The sequence below is a fragment of the Dendrobates tinctorius genome, unplaced genomic scaffold, assembly GCF_039654945.1.
Source record: "Dendrobates tinctorius isolate UK_male_01 unplaced genomic scaffold, ASM3965494v1 ptg000120l, whole genome shotgun sequence".
Taxonomy (NCBI): Eukaryota; Metazoa; Chordata; class Amphibia; order Anura; family Dendrobatidae; genus Dendrobates; species Dendrobates tinctorius.
In genome coordinates, this window is record NW_027361788.1 from 39,813,223 (window position 1) to 39,839,953 (window position 26,731).

A 26,731-nucleotide genomic window follows, 5' to 3' on the forward strand; every position below is an offset into this window, starting at 1 on the left:
TGCCGGAATTGCGGTTTCTGCCCAGTTGAAGATTCTGGATACCTCCGCCAGTGCCCGGGAACGTCTGGTTCCCCTTGGTGATTGATGTATGCCAACGCCGTGGCATTGTCCGTTTAAAACCGGACTGGCTGGTTGTTGAGGTATCTCTCCCAATGTAGAAGTGCTAGGAAGACCGCCCTCAGTTTTAGAATGTTGATTGATAGTGAGGATTCTTGCCTCGACCATCGTCCCTGGACCGTCAGGTGACGGAATACCACACCCCAGCCCAGGGGACTGGCATCTGTAGTTACTACCTGCCAGTGGACGGGGAAAAAGGCCGTCACAGATGAACGAGGGGGAGGTCAGCCACCACTTGAGGGACTCCCTGGTCTGTATGGAAGGGAGGAAGGGGCGATCGAGCGAAGAGACGGACCTGTCCCACCGAAGGAGGATGTTCCTCTGTAGTATCCTGGAACGGAACAGGGCAAAGGGTATTGCCTCTGAAGCTGCCACCATCCTTCCCAGGACTCTCATGGCAGGGTGAAAGGATAGAAGCCGGAATTTCAACAGAGCGCAAATTCCCTGCTGGAGGGTAATCCACTTTGTTTCTGGGCGAAAGACCCTTGAGCGGCGGGTGCCGATTACCATTTCTATGAAGTGTAGGCGCTGTGTTGGCGTTAGGTGAGATTTCTCCCTGTTTACGATCCAACCAAACCGGGACAGCGTTTAAAATTACCGCTAGATTTTCCTGGGCCTGAGCGAAGGAGGGCACTTCGACGAGAATATCGTCGAAATATGGCACCAATAGTATATGCCTCTGACTCTTAATATAGCTACCATCGCTGCCACAATCTTTGTGAAAAATGTGGGGGCTGTTGCCAGCCTAAATGGCAGGGCCACAAACTCGAAATGCTGCTTTTGGACAGTAAAACGCAGAAACTTCTGATGTCCCTGGGGACATCAGAAGGGGACGTTTAGGCTATGTGCCCACGTTGCGTGTTAAAAAGCACACTGAAAACCGGACTCCTTCCCAGAAATTGCGCGTTTTTTTCTGCGCGATTTCACCGCGATTTTCTCAAGCACTTTCCAAGCGATTTGAATCATCGCTTGGAAAGTGATTGACAGGTTGGTCACACTCGTCAAAAATAGTGTTTGACAAGTGTGAGCAGCTTTTTACTATTGAGGCCGCCTATGCGGCATCAATAGTAAAAGATAAAATGTTAAAAATAATAAAAAAAATAAAAAAATTGGTGTATATTTACCTCCCGACGTCCCGCGCTGCCATCCCGGGCCTCAGCGTTCCCAGTAATGCCTTGCGAGACCTGTGATGACGTTGGTGTCGCGTTACTATAGCGATCTCGCGAGACCGCTAGAGTCACGCGAGACTACGTCATCACTGGACCTTGGCGCAAGGCATTACTGGGAACGCTTAGGCCGGGAATGCAGCGCGGGACGTCGGAAGGTAAATATACCCCGATTTTTTATTTTTTATTCTTTTTTTTACAGGGGTATGGTACCCAGGGCCTGGAGGACAGTCTCCTCTCCTCCACACCGTGGGTACCAACCGCACATGAGACGCTTAACTTCCCGCATGGTGGGCATAGCCACATGCGGGAAGTAAGCGGTTCTCATGCATTCCTATGGGTGCGGAATCGCTGCAATTCTTTGCGATTCCGCACAAAAGAATGATCATGCTGCGATTTTTTCCGCGATGCGTTTCCGCCGCGGAAAAAAGCGCAGCATTAGCACAGCATGTGCGGAATGTCATAGGAATGCATGGGGGGCGTTCTGTACACGATTTTTAAATGTTTTCGCGCCAAAAATCGCGGCAAAAACGCTTAAAAATCGCATCGTGGGCACACAGCCTTAGGTAGGTGTCCCGGATGTCTATGGAACATAGGAATTCCTGATCCTCCATAGACGTAATTACCGACTGAATCGATTCCATCCTGAAATGGCGTAAGCAGACCCATCTGTTTAGCCTTTTGAGGTCTAGTATGGGACCAACTGAGCCATCCCTTTTTTGGTATCACAAACAGGTTTGAGTAAAAGCCAGCAAAACGTTCCTGCTCGGGAACGGGGACGATTACTCCTGCGTTGAGAGAGTCGATTACCGCAGAAAAACCTAGAGCCCTAGCAGCGTCTTTTGGTTGAGATAGAAAGAAGCGATCTCGCGGAAGCACGTTGAAGTCTATCTTGCATCCTTTCGATACTACCTCCTTTACCCAGATATCCTCTACTGAACTCTGCCAGACATCTCTGAAGAGGAGGAGGCGGCCTCCTAGTCAGGGAGAGGTACAGGAAAGGGAGTTGGACTCCCTGCTGGCGTCAGGCTGAAGTGGCTCTGCCCGGCCCTGACCTGGTAGTTCTGCTGTTGGAACTGCGGGAATGCCATGACGGGGTGGCCCGAAAGGATACCTTCCTCCTATCTCTCAATGCTTGCGACCTCTGTGGGCCTTGAGCATAAGTGCCTGTCGCTGGGGTACAGCGAAAGGGCTGAGCCCTACGTTTGAAAACATATCGACGAGGCTTGGCCTCGGGGAGAAGGAAGCGTGTACCCCGTTGCATCCTTAATGATTTGATCTAGCACTGAATCAAAGAGCCGGGTGCCCTGAAACGGCAGATTGGTCAGTGATTTCTTTGAGGACCAATCAGCTTGCCAAGCCTTTAGCCAGACCGTCTGCCGGACAGCTACCACGTTACTGGATGCTTGAGCTGCGCAAGACGCGGCATCCAGGGCTGCTGATACCATCTACCTCCCGGCATGGAAACCTGCAAAAAGAACTTGAAGACCTACCTCTTCCGACAAGCCTACAACTTGCAGTAACCACCGATCCACCAAACCGCTGCGCGACCAGCTCTACCCTCGCCTACTGTATCCTCACCCATCCCGTTGTAGATTGTGAGCCCTCGCGGGCAGGGTCCTCGCTCATCCTGTACCAGTCGTCACTTGTATTGTTTAAGATTACTGTACTTGTATGTATTATGTATACCCCCCCTCACATGTAAAGCGCTATGGAATAAATGGCGCTATAATAATAAATAATAATAATTTGATCTGCGAATTCCGCCAGTTCCACTGGTGGTTCCCCGGCCATTATGCCCTGTCTAAGCTGTTTGGCCCATTCTGTAACAGATTTAGCTACCCAAGCTGAGGCAAAGGCTGGACACAATGTGGCGGCTGCTGCCCAAAAGGCGGATTTTGACAGGGATTCTATCCTCCTATCATTGGGATCTTTTAGGGCTGCCCCACTGGCGAGTGGGAGGACTGTATTGGTAGCGAGTCTGGACATTGGTGGATCCACCGAAGGGGAGGCGGTCCAGTTGGCGGTGATAGAATCCCAAAATGATCTTCTCTCTGAAATCGCCTGGTTGGGTTTTCCCTTTCCCTGGCCAACACTTCCTCAAAATCCTTGTGGGAGGCGAAGACCCTAGAGGGGGACTTATGACGCTTAAATGAAAAAGCCTGATCATTAGGTTTTGATGTGGCGTCCCCAATGTTAAAAGGTCTCATTGACTGCGACAATGAGGCCCTGAACCATATCCTTGACTTGGGACTGTTTTGGCCCGTACTCAGAATCATCCTCTGAGTGTATCTCCGATAATGTCTCGCCTGTTTCCGGGGATGAGGACCAGGAGGAGGCAGACGGCTAGAGGAATTCTGGCTGTGAGATGGAGTGAGAAGGAGACCTGGGTTGATGGTCCTGTCTAAACCTTTTACGGCCTCTAGAAAGCCCAAAAGGAGGCTCCTTTGGTGCTCCTATGTCCCCTGGAGTCTGAAGTAGCAATCTGTTAAGCACCGTTACCAAGGTCTGTGATACCCTGGTAAGGTCAGCCACGGACTTGGATAAGGAAGAGGTCCATTCTGGACACTCGCTGTCTCCCATGGCGATGGATGGCGGCAGGCAGGGTGGCTTCCTCCTGCTCCAGGAGTAATGTGGGAGCTCTGACAGGGAAAACAGGGGGGGCTGCACCTGCTCTCTATCATAGGTGACACCGTAGGTCTGCTGCAATCTGAGCAGAGTGGTGAGGACTGACCTGAAGGAGGCCTGACATTTAATTTGGTACATACAAAATATTTGACCAAGGTCACTGAAGCGGATGAGGAGGAGGAAGGGGACTGCTCTCCCTTGGGCATACTGACAGGTTTTACCTGGTGCCGACCGTCGGGGGAAGAAAGCAACCTGTAGTGCAGTACTCACATACCACGACCTGTGTGCCCACCGCAGCTGCCACCCGAAGGCTGATGAGGGCGAGAGGAGAGCGAGGTGAACAGCCCTGCCTAGAAGCCTTATGAAATCCCCGCCCGGAAGCGGTGGGCGGTGCCCTGCTCTGGCCTCCTGGAGCACCAAGATGGCGCTGGTACAGGAAGAGGAAGCCGGGGGGTGGAGTCTGCCGGAAGCCGGAATCTAGCTTCGGCCTTGCTGGGCTCCTGCTGGAGCCCAGGGCCATAACGCCGCCACGGGAGGAGGCTGGAACCGCGCTGACCAGCGTGCTTGAAAGTAAGTGTTGGCTCTTAACATAAGTATAGAGCCATTGGCTGTAAGCCCTAGTGCTGATTACAGTGGTCACATTTAGCCAGAGCAGCTGGTAAGCGGATCATACAACGCTGCAGCCTCTTACATCCAGTTCACCCCGTAACAGGGGTCGGTTATCTGCATGAAAAGATTGCTGTCCCAAACCTTATCTGCAGGGCGTCTCTCTCGATCATCAGGCTCTGGTGGGCGAGTGATGGGAGACGAAGGTCAGAACCAGGAGCGGCCACCTGAACACGAGTCCTGTATTAGGGGGATAGGGTCCAGCCCGTGGGATTCATGAGGATACGGGGTGGCAGTATACGCCGTACTCATAATACCGGTGTGGAAGTAAAGATGTAGCAGATCTACTCTGTAACCCTCCATGGTTACCTAAAAGGAACGACGCACATTGAGGTAGGCATGGGTCTGCGAGAGACCCCTGTCCACCTCCTACTGACACTAAGCAAAACTGATTGTCCTACAGCCTGTCGGAGAGGTGTATACTGCGGAGGCAGAGTTAACATTTTTTTCATGCATAGTGTCAACCTCCTAGTGACAGCAGCACACACTCACAGTTTCTGAGCAAAACTATGGTTTCTGTGTCCCCCAATGAGACGAAAGAGAAAAAGAATTGTTGCTCTACATAAAGATGGCCCAGGCTGTAGGAGGATTGCCAACAGCCTGAAATTGAGCAGCAGCACAATAGCCAAGACCATACAGCAGTTTAGTAAGACAGGTACCACTCAGAACTGGGCTTGCCATGGTCGACCAAAGAAGCTGAGTGCACATGCTCAGCGTCACATCCAGAGGTTGTCTTTTCAAAATATATGTCTGTGTGCTGCAAGAATTGCTGCAGAAGTTACAGGGGTGTGGGGTCAGCTTGTCAGTGCTCAGACCATATACCACCGTACACTGCATGAAATTGGTATGCACGGATGTCCACCCAGGAGGAAGCCTCTTCTAAAGATGGAGCACAAGAATGCCCACAAACAATTTGCTGAAGACAAGCAGACTAAGGACATGGATTACTGGAACCACGGCCTGTGGCGTTATGAGACCAAGATAAACTTATTTGGTTCTGATTGTGTCAGGTGTGTGTGGCGGCAAACAAGTGAGAAGTACAAACACAAGAGAGGTTTGGTTCTGATGGTGTCAGGTGTGTGTGGCAGCAAACAGGTGAGAAGTACAAAGACAAGTGAATAATACCTACAACAGTCAAGCATGGTGCTGGGAGTGTCATGGTTTGGAGCTGCATGAGTGCTACCAGCAGTGGGGAGCTACAGTTCATTGAGGGAACCATGAATGCCAACATGTTCTATGAAATACTGAAGCAGAGCATGATCCCTTACCTTCGGGAAACTGGGCTGCAGGGCAGTATTCCAACATAGATACCTCAAATACACCTCCAAGACGACCACTACCTTGTATAGAAACTAAGGATAAAGGTGCTGGACTGGCCACGCATGTCTCCAGACCTAAACCCTATTGAGCATCTGTGGGACATCCTCGAATGGAATGTTAAGAAGCGCAAGGTCTCCAACATCCACCAGCTCCATGATGTTGTCATATAGGAGGGAAGAGGATTACAGTACCAGCGGTGAACCTCTAGTGACCTCTATGCCCAAGAGAGTTAAGGCAGTGCTTGAAAATAATGGTTGCCACCCAAAATATTCACACTTTGGACATTTTCACTTGTGTGTACTCACTTTTGTTGCCAGCAGTTTAGACATTAATGGCCGTGTGTAGAGCTACTTAGCACCAAATTTACACTGTTTTACAAGCTGTACATGGTCTACCTTACATTGTATCAAAGTGTCATATCTTCAGTGTTGTCCCATGAAAGATATAATAAAAGTATTTACAAAAATGAGAGGGGTGTACTCATTTTTGTGATATACTGTATATATACTCTTAGAATACACTACTTTCTGCACCATAGACCTACATTCACACACTCCGGGGTAGCACCAACGCACCATTACACATCACATACATCTACGATGGACTTCTCGCAAGAGATGGGATACACCTCACAAAACCTGGGAAACACACATTCGCCAGAAGACTTGCCACACTCATCAGGAGGACTTTAAACTAGAAGAAGAGGGGATGGGAGGAAAAACAGCAGACAAGAACGTGCAGCAGAAGGACAAACTAATCAAGGATACTAGATGTGGTAAAGAGGACCCAAGACAGGGTACTCAGAAGGAAGCTAAGAAAAAGGAAGCAAAACTTCTTTCCTGCATGCTGACCAACGCAAGGAGCCTGACCAATAAGATTGAAGATCTGGAGTTGGTAATGTATGAGGAAAAATACGACATAGTAGGAATAACTGAGACATGGTTAGACGACAGCTATGACTGGGCGGCTAACTTGCAAGGATATGATTTGTTTAGGAGGGATCGTAAAAAAAAGGAAAGGGGGTGGAGTCTGTCTATATATAAAGTCCACTTTAAAGCCCACACTAAGAGAAGATATACAAGAGGGAAATGAAGAGGTGGAGTCTCTATGGGTGGAGATACAAGGAGAGAAAAGTAATAAAATCCTCATAGGGGATTGTTATAAGCCACCAAATATAACAGAAACCACTGAAAATGTATCATTGAAACAAATAGACAAAGCAGCAAATTACAATGAGGTGACTATTATGGGAGACTTCAACTACCCCGACATAGACTGGGAAACTGAAACCTGCGTATCTCAGAAAGGAAACCAATTTCTGTCAGTGACCAAGAATAATTATCTGTCACAACTTGTGCAGGGCCCAACTAGAGGGACAGCCCTTCTGGACTTAATTTTAAGCAACAGGCCAGATAGAATAACAGAAGTACGAGTCAATGGGCACCTAGGGAACAGTGACCACAATATAATACAATTCCACTTTTCCTTCAGTAAGGTGCCCTGGAAGGGGGTTACAAAAACGCTGAATTTCAGGAAAGCAAAGTTTGATCAGCTTAGAGAGGACCTTCGCCGAATTGATTGGGACAATGTCCTCAAAAATAAGTGCACAGAAAATAAATGGGAAATATTTAAATCAGTCTTACACACCCACTGCGAGCTAGCCATACCATACAGAAATAAAAGGGCTAGGAACAGGAGAACACCAATGTGGCTAAATAAGGAGTAAAAAGGTTCAATAAAGAACAAGAACAAGGCATTTAGGAAGCTAAAACAAGAAGGCAATGAAGAAGCATTAAAAAGTTATAGAGGAAAAAATAAAATGTGTAAAAAAACAAATACATTTAGCAAAAGTGGAAACTGAGAGACTCATTGCTAAGGAAAGTAAAACAAACGCCAAACTATTCTTTAATTATATAAACAGTAAAATGATTAAAATTGATGGTGTCGGCCCTTTAAAGAACAATGAGGGTGAAATCATAGAGAGCGATGTGGGAAAAGCAAATGTTTTAAATACTTTTTTCTCAACAGTGTTCACACAGGAAAAGGATTTGCCAGGGGAAATGCAGAGTGAGAATGTAAACTCCCCATTAAGTATTCCCTGCCTAACCCAGGAAGAAGTGCAGAACCAACAATAGTCAGTCAAAGAAAAAAGAAACATCCGGCACTGTCCCAGAGAATGAAATACCCGCAAAGCCACTTATAACCGCTATCAGGGTGACACCTGTAACCCTTGCTGAACGGGTGCTCTATCCATGTGAAGAAAAAACATGAAATATCATAGTAGAAAAAGACAGCAGGATGGCACTCACCATTCTCTTGAAATGATTCACTTTATTTCATATTAATAAAGCATAGGCAATGGCACGGGAGAAATGCAAAAAGACGGACTTTTTGCATTTCTCCCGTGCCATTGCCTATGCTTTATTAATATGAAATAAAGTGAATCATTTCAAGAGAACGGTGAGTGCCATCCTGCTGTCTTTTTCTACTAAGAAGTGCAGAACAGCCTTAGTAAGATTAAAATTGACAAATCACCAGGCCCTGATGGCATTCACCCTCGGGTATTAAGGGAGTTACGTAATGTGATAGACAGGCCTCTATTCCTTATATTTAAAAACTCTATAGAAACAGGGTCTGTTCCTTTTGATTGGCGGCAAGCAAATGTGGTACCAATATTCAAAAAGGGGTGTAAAAGGGAACCTGGAAACTATAGGCCGGTAAGCTTAACTTCTGTTGTGGGTACAATTTTTGAAGGGTTTCTAAGGGATACCATTATGGAATATCTCAATGTTAATAAATGTTTAACTCCATATCAACATGGATTTATGAAGGATCGCTCCTGTCAAACTAACCTGATCAGCTTCTATGAGGATGTAAGCTCTCAAATGGACCAAGGAGAATCATTGGATGTCATTTATCTCAACTTCTCTAAAGCATTTGACACTGTCCCACATAAAAGATTGGTAAGTAAGAAGAGAAAGCTTGGGCTAGGGGAAAATGTGTGTAGATGGGTAGGTAGCTGGCTTAGTGATAGAAAACAAAGAGTGGTTATTAATGGGGCATACTCAGATTGGGCCAGGGTTACTAGTGGGGTACCACAGGGTTCTGTATTGGGCCCCCTACTATTTAATATATTTATTAATGATCTAGTGGACGGCTTACACTGTAAAATATCAGTATTTGCAGATGATACAAAACTATGTAAGGTAGTTAACACAAAGGAGGACAGTTTGCAACTACAGAGAGATTTGAGTAAATTGGAGAATTGGGCTGAAAAATGGCAAGTGAGGTTTAACACAGATAAGTGTAAGGTTATGCACATGGGAAGGAGAAACAGATGCTACAATTACTTACTAAATGGGAAACTGCTGGGGAAATCAGACATGGAAAGAGACTTAGGCATCTTAGTCAATAAGAAGCTAAATTGGAGTGCCCAGTGTCAGGCAGCTGCCACCAAAGCAAATAGGGTCATGGGATGCATTAGAAGAGGTCTGGGGACACGAGATGAAAACATAATTCTCCCTCTGTACAAATCTCTCGTCATCGTCAGACCACATTTGGAGTATTGTGTGCAATTCTGGACGCTGGTGCTCAAGAAAGAGATTACTGAACTTGAAAGGGTTCCAAGGCGGGCTACTAAAACGATAAATGGAGTTGGTTCACTACAATACACAGAAGGTTATCAAAATTAGGTCTATTTACTCTAGAAAAGAGAAGACTTAGGGGAGACCTAATATATATGTACAAGTATATCAGAGGGCAATACAGAGATCTATCCAATGAACTGTTTGTACCAAGGACTGTGACAAGAACAAGGGGGCATTCTCTTCGTTTGGAGGAAAGACAATTTCTGCACCAGCATAGAAGAGGGTTCTTCACGGTAAGAGCAGTGAGGCTCTGGAATTCTCTTCCTGAGGAAGTGGTGATGGCCAACTCACTGAATGAATTTAAGAAAGGAATGGATGCTTTTCTTGTGAGTAACAGTATAGAAGGTTACGAATAACAGAATATTATAGGTAGATGGTTGACCCAGCTTAGGGGAAGGAATTTTTTTCCCTATGGAGAAAATTGGCTTCTACTCTGTGGGTTTTTTGCCTTCCCCAGGATCAACAATGCAGAACAGCTGCACTAAAAATAGGCTGAACTAGATGGACATAAGGTCTTCCTTCAGCCTTCAAAACTATGTTACTACTTGATATTAGTGTCCCCTTTAAAGTTTCCTTCCGGCGGATCCACATTCACGCAGCGTCTTGTTTTATAAGATACAAGACGACATTTACAAGGGCTTTTCTTCCTAATGAAGTCTCTCCATTACATACATTGGGGCACATAATACAATTATTTCCGGCCCACTTCCTTTCCTCGTTCATTACTTCTCCTTCACCAGTAAATCAACTTAAGCGCACTCAGCTTATTAATGTGCACATAATGCAATACATTCAGTGCATGGATTTCCCCAAACCAGGGAATCTAGACCTGGCCATTACTTCTCAATATGCTACATAAATAAGGTAAATTAGCATGGAAAGAAAAATATATAGAAATGATCCTAACACGTTATTCATCCTTTCCCTCAGATCAGTACTCACTAAATCCGATTCATCATCATCCTCCTCCTCTTGTGACTCCATAGACTCGGCTTCCTCCTCGGCTTCAGATTCTAAGTTGTCCACCTGGGTGACAGATAGCAAATCATCACATAAAGGCGAGAGCCATGAATGTTAACAGGAACATTCACACAAGGACTTATTCTAATTCTACGTGAAATTTCCGCATTTTCGTCGTGGAAAAGCTGCAGAAATTAAACCCATGGGCTGCTCAATTTACACTCTGGATTTTCTAGATTTCGTGAAGCCTCATCCATAACGCTGCTATTGCAATATCTGGAAAATACGGACACAAAATCCGCTGAGTGTTTATCCTAAACATGACCCAATCACTTCATACACTCAACAGTCTGGCTAATTTTTTAATGTGGCTCAATAGGCCCGTCGCTCATAAACATCCATCATATGCCGTATTGTGTTGTATTATGGCAAGAGGAAAAAATGGCGTCTTAGGGTGGCACCATATGGCATGCCTGCTGTCCAGCACTACAGAACCAGCGTGCCGCCATAGAGGATCTGTGCACATGAGAACCTGATAATTCAAAGCCGCTCACAAAACAGCATCATGCCATCCTGCAGCGTGATTCTGTACAAGTACATGAAAGAATTGTGCTGTATGATTCCCAAAAAAAAAAAAAGGACAAAAATACCAGTGCAGTCAGATATAAAATAAATTATACATAACGTATAACATTTTAGTACAATTATATATGATCTGCAGTCCCTGATCTGACTTGCAGGTGTCACTGTTGCAATTGCAGTCTATAAGAAGCAATCACAAGATCTCTAGGCTAGCAATTCACACGTGTTCATTCCCCTGAACACAACAATGAACAATAGTGTCAAAAGGGAGCAACATCATAGTCTAACAGCGTAGATTTTCCTGGCAGCGTACACTAATCAGAGGGATCGCCCATGATCCAGCTGAATACCTTCTTCAGGCTGTCGGTCTCTGCTGTGACATCTTTGGAAGCACTGTCGTCCTCTTGGTTTTCAGAAACACTTGGTTCTCCGCTGTGATAATCGTCTTCCTCTGGATCATCGGAGTATTCTTCTTCTGAATCCATGTCTATATTTTCTCCGTTCATGTGAGGAGTCTCGGAGTCCTTATCACTCTACGGTGGGAAGCAAACAATGTAGTGACAGCAATAATCAAGATGAACCCGAGCCTGGGGAGGTAATTCAGGGGAACTAATATTAAGTCCGGAATCAAATGTCCATGTACGGACCCTCCTGCGGGTCTCCTGACCCAAACTCAACAGCCTCATATCCGTCTTGGAGGTTGGCGAGTTTGTGTCAGGGGAAAAAGAGGCCAATAATGAAATCGTGGACCGTAAAAATGCTGATATCTGACTTGAACAGCTGAGATCCGAAATGAACAGCATCATTTAAGTGTCGAGATCTGACCTGGGCGTTCATTTGAGCGCCCATCAGTTCCCTCTGCATTGCTGTGACAGCCAGGGACCAGCTAAAGGCCCCCTGCCAGTCATATAAATTCTCATGTGACGTCCAAGCCAGAGGCTGATCATCATTGGAGACACTGATTGTTCCTATAGACAGCAGTACCGGAAAATTGCTGTATATAGTACAAGTGATCAGTTGATCATAGGTTCGAATGAAATAAAGGGACTAAAAGAAATAAAGTGAAAGGCAAAAAAAAAAAGGTGATCGTAGGTTCGGATGAAATAAAGGGACTAAAAGAAATAAAGTGAAAGGCAAAAAAAAAAAGGCTAATCGCCCTCCACTTTCTCCAGGAATTGTAAAAAAAAAATAAATAAATAGAAAAGTAATGGTATCTCAGCTACCGAAAAACTCCAATCAAAATGGAAAATTAATTAACCTGATTGGTATGATTGGTAAACACTGTACAATGATAAAAAATCAACATGCCAAAATTGCAGGGTTTTCTTTGGCTGCCTCAGCACCACTCAAAAAGAAAAACACAATAATAAGCGATCACGACATAATATGTACCCCAAAATTCATATAAATTAAAACACTGGCGTGCCACGCAAAAAGAAAAAAAAGCCCCAGCACAGCTACATTGAAGGTAACAAAAAGTTATGGATCTTGAAAAATGGCAGCACAAACCTATAAAAAAAATGTAAGCCACTAAAATGGTAATATAAAACAAACAACCCACCCACTATACAAGTTTGGTATCACGGTATTCCTTCTGACCTGGAGAATCATGCTGTTACGTCATTTCAACTGCAAAATAACACCGTTAAACCCAAAAAAACAATTGCGGAATAGTTTTTTTTCTTTTTTTTTGCCATTTTGCTACAAGATAAAGGGCCGAACTGTGCACTAGATGAGATCAGCGGGTAAGGGCGGCTGCTTCTCGCAGAGCATCCCGTGCCCTCACCTTGGGACTGGAAGAGGAATGTGCCATGCTCTTGAACATCTCCAGGACCGTTCTTTGCTTTAGTACTTTGGTCTTCTTTCTCGGTACCAGACTGTATGTTCCCATCCGTCGTTTCTTTTTCCGAGAGGCCACCGCCGCTAAAACGAGAAACAGTGTTATATTAGCCGAGGTGACAAGTGGCTCACGTGAAGCATGAGATATTGAGTGACCGGTCCTCAGTGCGGACCCACTTACCTGACTGCAACTTTGCTGACGAGGCCCCGCTCTGACCCTGAGGTGACAGCTCTTGTGTTGTTATGGGCTGAATTACGGGCGGCTGTTTCCCACTCTCCAAACCGTTTTTGGCAGCTGGATCTTCCACGCTTTCCATTTGCTCCGACGACTCACTGGAATCCTTATGTACAGGCTATACGAGAAGATAGGAGCCATTATCATAAGGCAGGGAAAGAGAAGGAAGACGGGTGTCACTGAAGCTACCGATGTGACAGCGAGGCAAGGATTGGATGGGGCGCTGCCATTATCTTACAAATAAGGGGCGGCATTCAAGTCTTTAGACACTTCTATAAAGACTTTATCCACGTTACACATGTAAATGTGATCACAAGTAATAAACTAGGAGGTGGGGAGTCTGGAAAAGGTCCTTTATACATGAGAAAGTTATGTTTTGATATGTCACTTTTATGCAGAGATATGATCACTTGACATTATAGGCCCAAAACCTGAGTCTGCACTACTGAGGATCGGATGACATGTCCCATTTATATTTTCTGCCAGGTGCAAATGAGCAGTGAAGACCAACATGAATCCAAAGTGACAGCTCGAACCCACATAGCATCTATGACAACACTGCACTGGGCGGACATCAGAGGATACCAGTAGTGCAGCCTCACCTGGGCCTATAACTCTAGGCAGTCAGATCTCAGCATAAGAAACCGCACAAAAACGGAATGTCTGGAGCAAAAAGGGTGGCTGCTACTAGGTATGAGGGCACATACAGGGACCACTGCCCACCCTCCTGGGATCACTGCCCAGCTACTCCTTTTCTAACACTGCCCTGATCACTTCCAGCAGATGAGCAATTGACCACTGCAGCCAGTCAGCAGGCACATATCTCTACAACAGACAGTCTATGTAACATCCTGTTGTGGTCGTATGAACATGTAATTGCTGCAGCCAATTACTGGCCAATTTGTCTACTGCTTTGTTGCAGCGGTCAGAAAAGGTAACATGGACAACATCGGTAAAGAGGTGTCAGGAATCAGTAAGGTGAGGGCTCTATATTTTACAGAGCCTTAAAAAAAACAAATTATTTATTGGACAATCCCTTTACGCTCTGTGGTTGTAGCTCTGCCCAATGAACGTGGAGGGTACCCATACAACACAGACTTGCCACCACCGCTTGGGGCGGAGACGAGATACAGAAGCCGAATACTGAGATGCCATCTGTATCGGGAGTGTGTCGTACCCCAACCAGATTACAACATGTGGAAACATTAACCAAGAATCAAGAAGCTAGAAACCAACTAGTAGCATCCCTCACTGATATCTCCACTGGTGGAGAAAATTGGAGCCGCACACATCAGCCCAGTTGCCCCTTTTCTTCTTGTATCAATAAATCAGTGGCAGTTTTCCTTGTGCTCAGGTGCAGTGTTATCAGGGACCACATGCTCACAGGGGATGTGTCGCCATGCAGACCCCTATAATAAAGCATGCTGTGTATAAGCGGGTATACCTGCCACGGGTGAATGGCTCCGAACCACTCCAGACACTCAGCCCATATAACAGGACAATACTAATAGCACAGAAGCAAAGCTGCATTATGTCTGCAGGCTTCAGGGCTGACAGCTCCGAGAACGCAGAGAAGCGTCTAGTGATTTGCAATATAGGAAATACGAACTGACGTCAAGTAAAAATAATCCACACCCAGAAATATAGAAGCTTATCCGATAGGGACGTTTCTAATAGATTTTACGGTTTCCAATGATAACAGAACAATGAGTGCAGCTCTGGACTATAATACAGGATCAGTAATGTAATATATGTACACAGTGACTGCACCAGCAGAATAGTGAGTGCAGCTCTGGAGTATAATACAGGATGTAACTCAGGATCAGTAATGTAATGTATGTACACAGTGACTGCACCAGCAGAATAGTGAGTGCAGCTCTGGGGTATAATACAGGATATAACTCAGGATCAGTAATGTATGTACACAGTGACTGCACCAGCAGAATAGTGAGTGCAGCTCTGGGGTATAATACAGGATATAACTCAGGATCAGTACAGGATCAGTAATGTAATGTATGTACACAGTGACTGCACCAGCAGAATAGTGAGTGCAGCTCTGGAGTATAATCCAGGATGTAACTCAGGATCAGTAATGTAATGTATGTACACAGTGACTGCACCAGCAGAATAGTGAGTGCAGCTCTGGGGTATAATACAGGATGTTACTCATGATCAGTACAGGATCAGTAATGTAATGTATGTAGACTGACTGCTCCAGCAGAATAGTGAGTGCAGCTCTGGAGTATAATACAGTATGTAACTCAGGATCAGTAATGTAATGTATGTACACATTGACTGCACCAGCAGAAAAGTGAGTGCAGCTCTGGAGTATAATACAGGATGTAACTCAAGATCAGTACAGGATCAGTAATGTAATGTAATGTATGTACACAGTGACTGCACCAGCAGAATAGTGAGTGCAGCTCTGGGGTATAATACAGGATGTTACTCAGGATCAGTAATGTATGTACACATTGACTGCACCAGCAGAATAGAGAGTGCAGCTCTGGAGTATAATACAGGATGTAACTCAGGATCAGTACAGGATCAGTAATGTAATGTATGTACACACTGACTGCACCAGCAGAACAGAGAGTGCAGCTCTGGAGTATAATACAGGATGTAACTCAGGATCAGTACAGGATCAGTAATGTAATGTAGATACACAGTGACTGCACCAGCAGAATAATGAGTGCAGCTCTGGGGTATAATACAGGATGTAACTCAGGATCAGTAATGTAATGTATGTACACAGTGACTGCACCAGCAGAACAGTGAGTGCAGCTCTGGAGTATAATACAGGATGTAACTCAGGATCAGTAATGTAATATATGTACACAGTGACTGCACCAGCAGAATAGTGAGTGCAGCTCTGGGGTATAATACAGGATGTAACTCAGGATCAGTAGACGATCAGTAATGTAATGTATGTACACAGGGACTACACCAGCAGAATAGTGAGTGCAGCTCTGGAGTATAATACAGTATGTAACTCAGGATCAGTAATGTAATGTATGTACACAGTGACTGCACCAGCAGAATAGTGAGTGCAGCTCTGGGGTATAATACAGGATGTTACTCATGATCAGTACAGGATCAGTAATGTAATGTATGTACACATTGACTGCTCCAGCAGAATAGTGAGTGCAGCTCTGGAGTATAATACAGTATGTAACTCAGAATCAGTAATGTAATGTATGTACACATTGACTGCACCAACAGAATAGTGAGTGCAGCTCTGGAGTATAATACAGGATGTAACTCAAGATCAGTACAGGATCAGTAATGTAATGTAATGTATGTACACAGTGACTGCACCAGCAGAATAGTGAGTGTAGCTCTGGGGTATAATACAGGATGTTACTCAGGATCAGTAATGTATGTACACATTGACTGCACCAGCAGAATAGAGAGTGCAGCTCTGGAGTATAAAACAGGATGTAACTCAGGATCAGTAATGTAATGTATGTACACAGTGCCTGCACCAGCAGAATAGTGAGTGCAGCTCTGGAGTATAATACAGGATGTAACTCAGGATCAGTACAGGATCAGTAATGTAATGTAGGTACACAGTGACTGCACCAGCAAAATAATGAGTGCAGCTCTGGGGTACAATACAGGATGTAACTCAGGATCAGTAATGTAATGTATGTACACAGTGACTGCACCAGCAGAACAGTGAGTGCAGCTCTGGAGTATAATACAGGATGTAACTCAGGATCAGTAATGTAATGTATGTACACAGTTACTGCACCAGCGGAATAGTGAGTGCAGCTCTGGGGTATAATACAGGATATAACTCAGGATCAGTACAGGATCAGTAATGTAATGTATGTACACAGTGACTGCACCAGCAGAATAGTGAGTGCAGCTCTGGAGTATAATCCAGGATGTAACTCAGGATCAGTAATGTAATGTATGTACACAGTGACTGCACCAGCAGAATAGTGAGTGCAGCTCTGGGGTATAATACAGGATGTTACTCATGATCAGTACAGGATCAGTAATGTAATGTATGTAGACTGACTGCTCCAGCAGAATAGTGAGTGCAGCTCTGGAGTATAATACAGTATGTAACTCAGGATCAGTAATGTAATGTATGTACACATTGACTGCACCAGCAGAAAAGTGAGTGCAGCTCTGGAGTATAATACAGGATGTAACTCAAGATCAGTACAGGATCAGTAATGTAATGTAATGTATGTACACAGTGACTGCACCAGCAGAATAGTGAGTGCAGCTCTGGGGTATAATACAGGATGTTACTCAGGATCAGTAATGTATGTACACATTGACTGCACCAGCAGAATAGAGCGTGCAGCTCTGGAGTATAATACAGGATGTAACTCAGGATCAGTACAGGATCAGTAATGTAATGTATGTACACACTGACTGCACCAGCAGAACAGAGAGTGCAGCTGTGGAGTATAATACAGGATGTAACTCAGGATCAGTACAGGATCAGTAATGTAATGTAGATACACAGTGACTGCACCAGCAGAATGAGTGCAGCTCTGGGGTATAATACAGGATGTAACTCAGGATCAGTAATGTAATGTATGTACACAGTGACTGCACCAGCAGAACAGTGAGTGCAGCTCTGGAGTATAATACAGGATGTAACTCAGGATCAGTAATGTAATATATGTACAAAGTGACTGCACCAGCAGAATAGTGAGTGCAGCTCTGGGGTATAATACAGGATGTAACTCAGGATCAGTAGACGATCAGTAATGTAATGTATGTACACAGGGACTACACCAGCAGAATAGTGAGTGCAGCTCTGGAGTATAATACAGTATGTAACTCAGGATCAGTAATGTAATGTATGTACACAGTGACTGCACCAGCAGAATAGTGAGTGCAGCTCTGGGGTATAATACAGGATGTTACTCATGATCAGTACAGGATCAGTAATGTAATGTATGTACACAGTGACTGCACCAGCAGAATAGTAAGTGTAGCTCTGAGGTATAATACAGGATGTTACTCAGGATCAGTAATGTATGTACACATTGACTGCACCAGCAGAATAGAGAGTGCAGCTCTGGAGTATAATACAGTATGTAACTCAGAATCAGTAATGTAATGTATGTACACATTGACTGCACCAACAGAATAGTGAGTGCAGCTCTGGAGTATAATACAGGATGTAACTCAAGATCAGTACAGGATCAGTAATGTAATGTATGTACACAGTGACTGCACCAGCAGAATAGTGAGTGTAGCTCTGAGGTATAATACAGGATGTTACTCAGGATCAGTAATGTATGTACACATTGACTGCACCAGCAGAATAGAGAGTGCAGCTCTGGAGTATAATACAGGATGTAACTCAGGATCAGTACAGGATCAGTAATGTAATGTATGTACACACTGACTACACCAGCAGAACAGAGAGTGCAGCTCTGGAGTATAATACAGGATGTAACTCAGGATCAGTAATGTAATGTATGTACACAGTGCCTGCACCAGCAGAATAGTGAGTGCAGCTCTGGAGTATAATACAGGATGTAACTCAGGATCAGTACAGGATCAGTAATGTAATGTAGGTACACAGTGACTGCACCAGCAAAATAATGAGTGCAGCTCTGGGGTACAATACAGGATGTAACTCAGGATCAGTAATGTAATGTATGTACACAGTGACTACACCAGCAGAACAGTGAGTGCAGCTCTGGAGTATAATACAGGATGTAACTCAGGATCAGTAATGTAATATATGTACACAGTGACTGCACCAGCGGAATAGTGAGTGCAGCTCTGGGGTATAATACAGGATGTAACTCAGGATCAGTAGAGGATCAGTAATGTAATGTATGTACACAGGGACTACACCAGCAGAATAGTGAGTGCAGCTCTGGGGTATAATACAGGAGGTAACTCAGGATCAGTACAGGATCAGTAATGTAATGTAGGTACACAGTGACTGCACCAGCAGAATAATGAGTGCAGCTCTGGGGTATAATACAGGATGTAACTCAGGATCAGTAATGTAATGTATGTACACAGTGACTGCACCAGCAGAACAGTGAGTGCAGCTCTGGAGTATAATACAGGATGTAACTCAGGATCAGTAATGTAATATATGTACACAGTGACTGCACCAGCAGAATAGTGAGTGCAGCTGTGGGGTATAATACAGGATGTAACTCAGGATCAGTAGAGGATCAGTAATGTAATGTATGTACACAGGGACTACACCAGCAGAATAGTGAGTGCAGCTCTGGAGTATAATACAGTATGTAACTCAGGGTCAGTACAGGATCAGTAATGTAATGTATGTACACAGTGACTGCACCAGCAGAATAGTGAGTGCAGCTCTGGGGTATAATACAGGATGTTACTCATGATCAGTACAGGATCAGTAATGTAATGTATGTACACATTGACTGCTCCAGCAGAATAGTGAGTGCAGCACTGGAGTATAATACAGTATGTAACTCAGAATCAGTAATGTAATGTATGTACACATTGACTGCACCAGCAGAATAGTGAGTGCAGCTCTGGAGTATAATATAGGATGTAACTCAGGATCAGTAATGTAATGTATGTACACAGTGACTGCACCAGCAGAATAATGAGTGCAGCTCTGGGGTATAATACAGGATGTAACTCAGGATCAGTAATGAAATGTATGTACACATTGACTGCACCAGCACAATAGAGAGTGCAGCTCTGGAGTATAATACAGGATGTAACTCAGGATCAGTAATGTAATGTATGTACACACTGACTGCACCAGCAGAATAGTGAGTGCAGCTCTGGGGTATAATACAGGATGCAACTCAGGATCAGTAATGTAATGTATGTACACATTGACTGCACCAGCACAATAGAGAGTGCAGCTCTGGAGTATAATACAGGATGTAACTCAGGATCAGTAATGTAATGTATGTACACATTGACTGCACCAGCAGAATAGTGAGTGCAGCTCTGGGGTATAATACAGGATGTAACTCAGGATCAGTACAGGATCAGTAATGTAATGTATGTACACAGTAACTGCACCAGCAGAATAGTGAGTGCAGCTCTGGGGTATAATACAGGATGTAACTCAGGATCAGTAATTTATGTACACATTGACTGCACCTGCAGAATAGTGAGTGCAGCTCTGGAGTATAATACAGGATGTAACTCAGGATCAGTAATGTAATATATGTACACAGTGACTGCACCAGCAGAATAGTGAGTGCAGCTCTGGAGTATAATACAGGATGTAACTCAGGATCAGTAATGTATGTACACATTGACTGCACCAGCTGAATAGTGAGTGCAGCTATGAAGTATAATACAGGATGTAACTCAGGATCAGTAATGTAATGCATGTACACAGTGACTGCTCCAGCAGAATAGTGAGTGTAGCTCTGGGATATAATACAGGGTGTAACTCAGGATCAGTACAGGATCAGTAATGTAATGTATGTACACATTTACTGCACCAGCAGAATAGTGAGTGCAGCTCTGGAGTATAATACAGGATGTAACTCAGGATCAGTAATGTAATGTATGTACACAGTGACTGCACCAGCAGAATAGTGAGTGCAGCTCTGGGGTATAATACAGGATGTAACTCAGGATCAGTACATGATCAGTCATGTAATGTATGTACACAGTGACTACACCAGCAGAATAGTGAGTGCAGCTCTGGGGTATAATACAGGAGGTAACTCAGGATCAGTACAGGATAAGTAATGTAATGTACGTACACAGTGACTGCACCAGCAGAATAGTCTGGGCTATAATACAGGAGGTAACTCAGGATCAGTAATGTAATGTATGTACACATTGCCTGCACCAGCACAATAGAGAGTGCAGCTCTGGAGTATAATACAGGAGGTAACTCAGGATCAGTAATGTAATGTATGTACACATTGACTGCACCAGCAGAATAGTGAGTGCAGCTCTGGGGTATAATACAGGATATAACTCAGGATCAGTAATGTAATGTATGTACACAGTAACTGCACCAGCAGAATAGTGAGTGCAGCTCTGGGGTATAATACAGGATGTAACTCAGGATCAGTAATTTATGTACACATTGACTGCACCAACAGAATAGTGAGTGCAGCTCTGGAGTATAATACAGGATGTAACTCAGGATCAGTACAGGATAAGTAATGTATGTGCACAGTGACTCCACCTGCAGAATAGTGAGTGCAGCTCTGGAGTATAATACAGGATGTAACTCAGGATCAGTAATGTAATGTATGTACACATTGACTGCACCAGCAGAATAGTGAGTGCAGCTCTGGAGTATAATACAGGATGTAACTCAGGATCAGTAATGTAATGCATGTACACAGTGACTGCTCCAGCAGAATAGTGAGTGTAGCTCTGGGATATAATACAGGGTGTAACTCAGGATCAGTACAGGATCAGTAATGTAATATATGTACACAGTGACTGCACCAGCAGAATAGTGAGTGCAGTTCTGGAGTATAATACAGGATGTAACTCAGGATCAGTAATGTAATGCATGTACACAGTGACTGCACCAGCAGAATAGTGAGTGCAGCTCTGGAGTATAATACAGGATGTAACTCAGGATCAGTAATGTAATGCATGTACACAGTGACTGCACCAGCAGAATAGTGAATGCAGCTCTGGAGTATAATAAATGATGTAACTCAGGATCAGTACAGGATCAGTAATGTAATGTGTGTACACAGTGACTGCACCAGCAGAATAGTGAGTGCATCTCTGGAGCATAATACCAGCAGCAGTTGCCTAAACCTCCAGGAATGACAGCAGGAACCTATGAGCTCTATGTTCTCCGTTAGTCACATGTATATTAGTAAATGTATATGGTTAGATGGCTAAACCTTCATGGCTGTTCCCCTTACCGAACTGCAGGCAGACCTTGGCAGGGTTTTCCGCGCTCTGAGGGGTTTTGAGTCCGATACAGAAGAATCTGTAATCTTTGGGCTCTCGTCTTGAACTTGATCTCCCACCTGAGGGGGAGCGGGAGAAGGGGCTGTGGGTAGATATACATTGGAGGTCATTTTAGATTTGAGAGCAGCTCCAGGTATAGTCTTTGCAGCATGGCCGCTTAGCGGAGAGGAGCTTGAGGTCCGTAAAGGCTGTTGATGGACAACAGATTTGTTTAATATATATCCATTGCTCCCCACGACAGAAGTTTGCATGGGACTGTTTATTTTCAGTGGGTGCTGTCGAAGGTCTGTTGGGTCTCTTTCACAGACACCGTTCTCCGCCACCCAACAGGTTTTGTAATTTGGGTCCTGATTATGCAGTTTTGTGCCGTCCTGTCCACCATGTGGAGATACTGTGTGCTCCTTTGGGTCAGTCCTCTCGCAAGAACCATTAGTGTCGCCGACTTTTTCGGGCAAGTTCTCGTCCCCGGCCATGGCATCGGGCACTGGAAAATAAATTGTGAGCTCATTAGTAAAATACAACCCTAAATGCGCAAGTACTGTTATGTTTTAAAAAAGTTTAAAGGGCCTATCCATAAAATATGAAGCTGCGGCTGCGTATTTCCGGTGCCTTGTAAGGATCTGGAAACAAAGAGGGAAGGGATAATAATAATAATAATAATCTTTATTTATATAGCGCCAACATATTCCGCAGCGCTTTACAGTTTAACAGTTTCAAAACACAAGTCATAAGTAACAACGCTAACAATACAATAATTAAAGCAAAATAAGACGAAATAAGACGACCCTGCTCGTGAGAGCGTACAATCTACAATGAGGTGAGGGAGATACAGAGTACAGGTGTGTATTTACAATGGTGTATTTACAATGAAGGTCCAGCCATCTTGCGGGAGTGAAGGATGGATGGAGATAGTGAATGGGCTACACACGCACACTTACACAGAGAATGACTTTGATTAGTGAATGTGATAGGCCACTCTGAACAGGTGTGTTTTGAGGGAGCGCCTAAAACTATGCAAATTGTGGATAGTCCTGATTTCTTGGGGTAGAGCATTCCAGGGATCTGATAAACTTGGGGATTGGCCAGAACCTGATACTCTCAAAGCAAATAAGTTTGTGTCATTGTTCTCCATATCTGTCTGCAGTCCACTTATAGGGGCAGCCAAAAAAACAATACAAAAACACCTCGTGTGAACAAACCCTCATTTGACCAGAACATCTACCTCTTGAAATCAGTTTAAGGGTATGTGTACACGTACGCAAAAAATTCCTGACAGAAAACCGTACTCCTTCCCAGAAAACGCGAGTTTTCCACGCGTGCTTAGTTACCCGCTGTTTACCCTGGATACCTGCTCCCAGCGCGAGCACGACGGTATCCAGGGTACACAGCGGGCAACTAAGGCTGCGCGCGCTTAATTACCCGCTGTTTTTCCTGGATACCAGCTCCCAGCGTCTGCTTACAGCGCTGGGAGCTCACTGATCGTTGGTTTGAGTCTGCCTGTTTGACAACTCACCAGCGATCATGTAGCAACACACCAGCGATCCTGACCAGGACGCATTGTTGGCGGGATCACTGGTGCGTCGCTAAGTGAGACGGGACCCTTCGACCTTTTTAGTACAAAGAGGTTTTTTTTTAATTAACCCCTTCCCAACCTTTGACACGGCGTATGCGTCATGAAAGTTGGTGCCAATCCGACCTATGATGCATATGCTGTATCATGAATTGTTTCACCTCCTGCGGGTCGGGTGACCGGGGTCAATGAAAGGTCACCTGACCCGCAGGTACAGGGGGCCTTGTACTTCACCCCAGGTGGGGGGGGGGGCCTTGGCCCCCCCCCCACTCTGATTAGCTGTTGAAAGTGAAACAGCCAAAAAGAGCAATTGTAATATTTCACCAATGAAATTTGGTGGAATAATACAATCCCCAGCCATGGCCGATGCTGCATTATCATCGGCCATGGCTGGAAACCGCGATCTGACCCCCCCCCCCACCCCGACTGACGGTGGCGATCTGCCCCCGCCACTGACTGACGGCGGCGATCTGCCGCCACCGTCAGTATTTGCGCCCCCTCCTCCCGCCTTCCAATCCCCCCTCCCCCCCCCCCGTACCTCCTACGTCCCGGTCTCCCTCCCGGTGACCCTCCTCCATCCTACATGGGCGCCGCCATCTTCCAAAATGGCGGGCGCATGTGCAGTGCGCCTGCCGAATCTGCCGGCCAGCAGATTCATTCATTCATTTTGATCACTGTGATAAATCCTATCACAGTGATCAAAATAAAAAAAAGTGTAAATAAACCCCCCGTTCATCACCCCCATAGGTAGGGAAAAATAATGAAATAAAGAAAATATATTTATTTTTATTTTTCCATTAGGGTTAGAATTAGGATTAGGGTTGGAATTAGGGTTAGGGTTGGAATTAGGGTTAGGGTTGGAATTAGGGTTAGGGTTGGAATTAGGGTTAGGGTTGGAATTAGGGTTAGGGTTGGAATTAGGGTTGGGGTTGGAATTAGGGTTGGGGTTGGAATTAGGGTTGGAATTAGGGTTAGGGTTGGAATTAGGGTTAGGGTTGGAATTAGGGGTAGGAGTGTGTTGGGATTAGGGGTAGGCTTGTGGTTAGGGTTGGGATCAGAGTTAGGGGTGTGTTGGGGTTGTGGTTAGGGGTGTGTTGGGGATAGGGCTGAGTTAGAATTGAGGCGTTTCCACTATTTCGGCACATCAGGGGGTCTCCAAAACGCGACATGGTGATGGCGCCACCATTGATTCCAGCCAATTTTGCGTTCAAAAAGTCAAATGGTGCTCCCTTCCTTCCGAGCCCCGACGTGTGCCCAAACTGTGGTTTACTCCAACATATGGATTATCAGCGTACTCAGGAAAAACTGCACAACAACTTTGGGGGTATAATTTCTCCTGTTACCCTTGGGAAAATAAAAAATTGGGAGCTAAAAAATCATTTTTGTGGAAAAAAAGATTTTTTAACTTCACGGCTCTGCATTATAAACTTCTGTGAAGCACTTGGGGATTCAAAGTGCTCACCACACATCGATATGAGTTCCTTGGGGGGTCTAGTTTCCAAAATGGGGTCACTTGTGGGGGTGTCTTCTACTGTTTAGGAACATCAGGGGCTCTGCAAACGTAACATGACGCCCGCAGACCATTCCATTAAGTCGGCATTTCAAAACGTCACTACTTCCCTTCCAAGCCCCGACGTGTGCCCAAACAGTGGTTCCCCCTCACATATGGGGTACCAGCGTACTCAGGAAAACTGGACAACAACTTTTGGGGTCCAATTTCTCCTGTTACCCTTGTGAAAATAAAAAATTGCGGGCTAAAAAAATAATTTTTTGAGGAAAAAAAATGATTTTTTATTTTCACAGCTCTGTGCTATAAACTCCTGTGAAGCACTTGGGGATTCAGAGTGCTCACCACACATCTAGATAAGTTCCTTGGGGGGTTTAGTTTCCAAAATGGGGTCACTTGTGGTGGAGCACACAGGGGCTCTCCATAAGCGACATGGTGTCCGCTAACAATTGGAGCCAATTTTCCATTCAAAAAGTCAAATGGCGCTCCTTCCCTTCCGAGCCCTGCCATGCGCCCAAACAGTGGTCCACCCCCACATATGGGGTACCAGCGTACTCAGGACAAATTGGACAACTTTTGGGGTCCACTTTCTCCTTTTACCTTTGGGAAAGTAAAAAAATTGTTGCTAAAAGATCATTTTTGTGACTAAAAAGTTAAATGTTAATTTTTTCCTTCCATGTTGCTTCTGCTGCTGTGAAACACCTGAAGGGTTAATAAACTTCTTGAATGTGGTTTTGATCAGCTTGAGGTGTGCAGTTTTTAGAATGGTGTCACTTTTGGGTATTTTCAGCCATATAGACCCCTCAAACGTGAGGTGGTCCCAAATGGTTTTGTAAATTTTGTTGTAAAAATGAGAAATCGCTGGTCAACTTTTAACCCTTATAACTTCGTAACAAAAAAAAAATTTGCTTCCAAAATTGTGCTGGTGTAAAGTAGACATGTGGAAAATGTTATTTATTAACTATTTTGTGTCACACAACTCTCTGGTTTAACAGAATAAAAATTCAAAATTTGAAAATTGCAAAATTTTCTATTTTTTTTCACAAATAAACGCAAAAATTATTGACCTAAATTTACCACTAACATGAATCCCAATATGTCACGAAAAAACAATCTCAGAATCGCTCGGATGTGTTGAAGCATTCCTGAGTTATTACCTCATAAAGGGACACTGGTCAGAACTGCAAAAAATGGCCAGGTCATTAAGGGGTTAAATTTTTGGAGCACATCCACTCCAAAATCCTCCAGGAAAAAAAAAAGACTTCCTATTCATTTTTTCTATGGGAAACCTAATTGACGCTGTGTGCCCACGTTGCGTTTTTTAAGCGTTTCCGCAGCGCTTTTAGACAAGCGTTTCTGCTGCGGAAACGCTTAAGAAAAGCATCTAATGTAATAGAATGGAAAACACACATGTTGTGCTAATTGTGCGTTTTTTTCCAGCTGCGGAAACGCTTAGCGGAAAAAAACTCAGCATGTTCATTAATTGTGCGGAATCGCATGCGATTCCGCATACATACACTGTAATTTGGTCAGACCTCATCTGGAATATTGTGTCCAGTTTTGGGCACCACATTTTAAAAAAGACATCAACAAACTGGA

General features: G+C 44.6%; 1 protein-coding gene across 4 annotated transcripts in view; it reads right to left on the reverse strand.

Moving 5' to 3' along the window:
* EHMT1 (euchromatic histone lysine methyltransferase 1) overlaps positions 1–26,731 on the reverse strand; it is a 93,643-nt gene that overhangs the window by 52,523 nt on the left and 14,389 nt on the right. For all 4 annotated transcript variants that reach the window (XM_073541191.1, XM_073541189.1, XM_073541190.1 and 1 more), the window contains exons 3-7: positions 22,007–22,539; positions 13,107–13,278; positions 12,873–13,009; positions 11,437–11,619; positions 10,487–10,570 (exon numbers count right to left, since the gene is read on the reverse strand). In XM_073541191.1, coding sequence (XP_073397292.1) covers positions 10,487–10,570; positions 11,437–11,619; positions 12,873–13,009; positions 13,107–13,278; positions 22,007–22,539 — 1,109 coding nt within the window. The remainder of the gene's footprint in view (positions 1–10,486; positions 10,571–11,436; positions 11,620–12,872; positions 13,010–13,106; positions 13,279–22,006; positions 22,540–26,731) is intronic.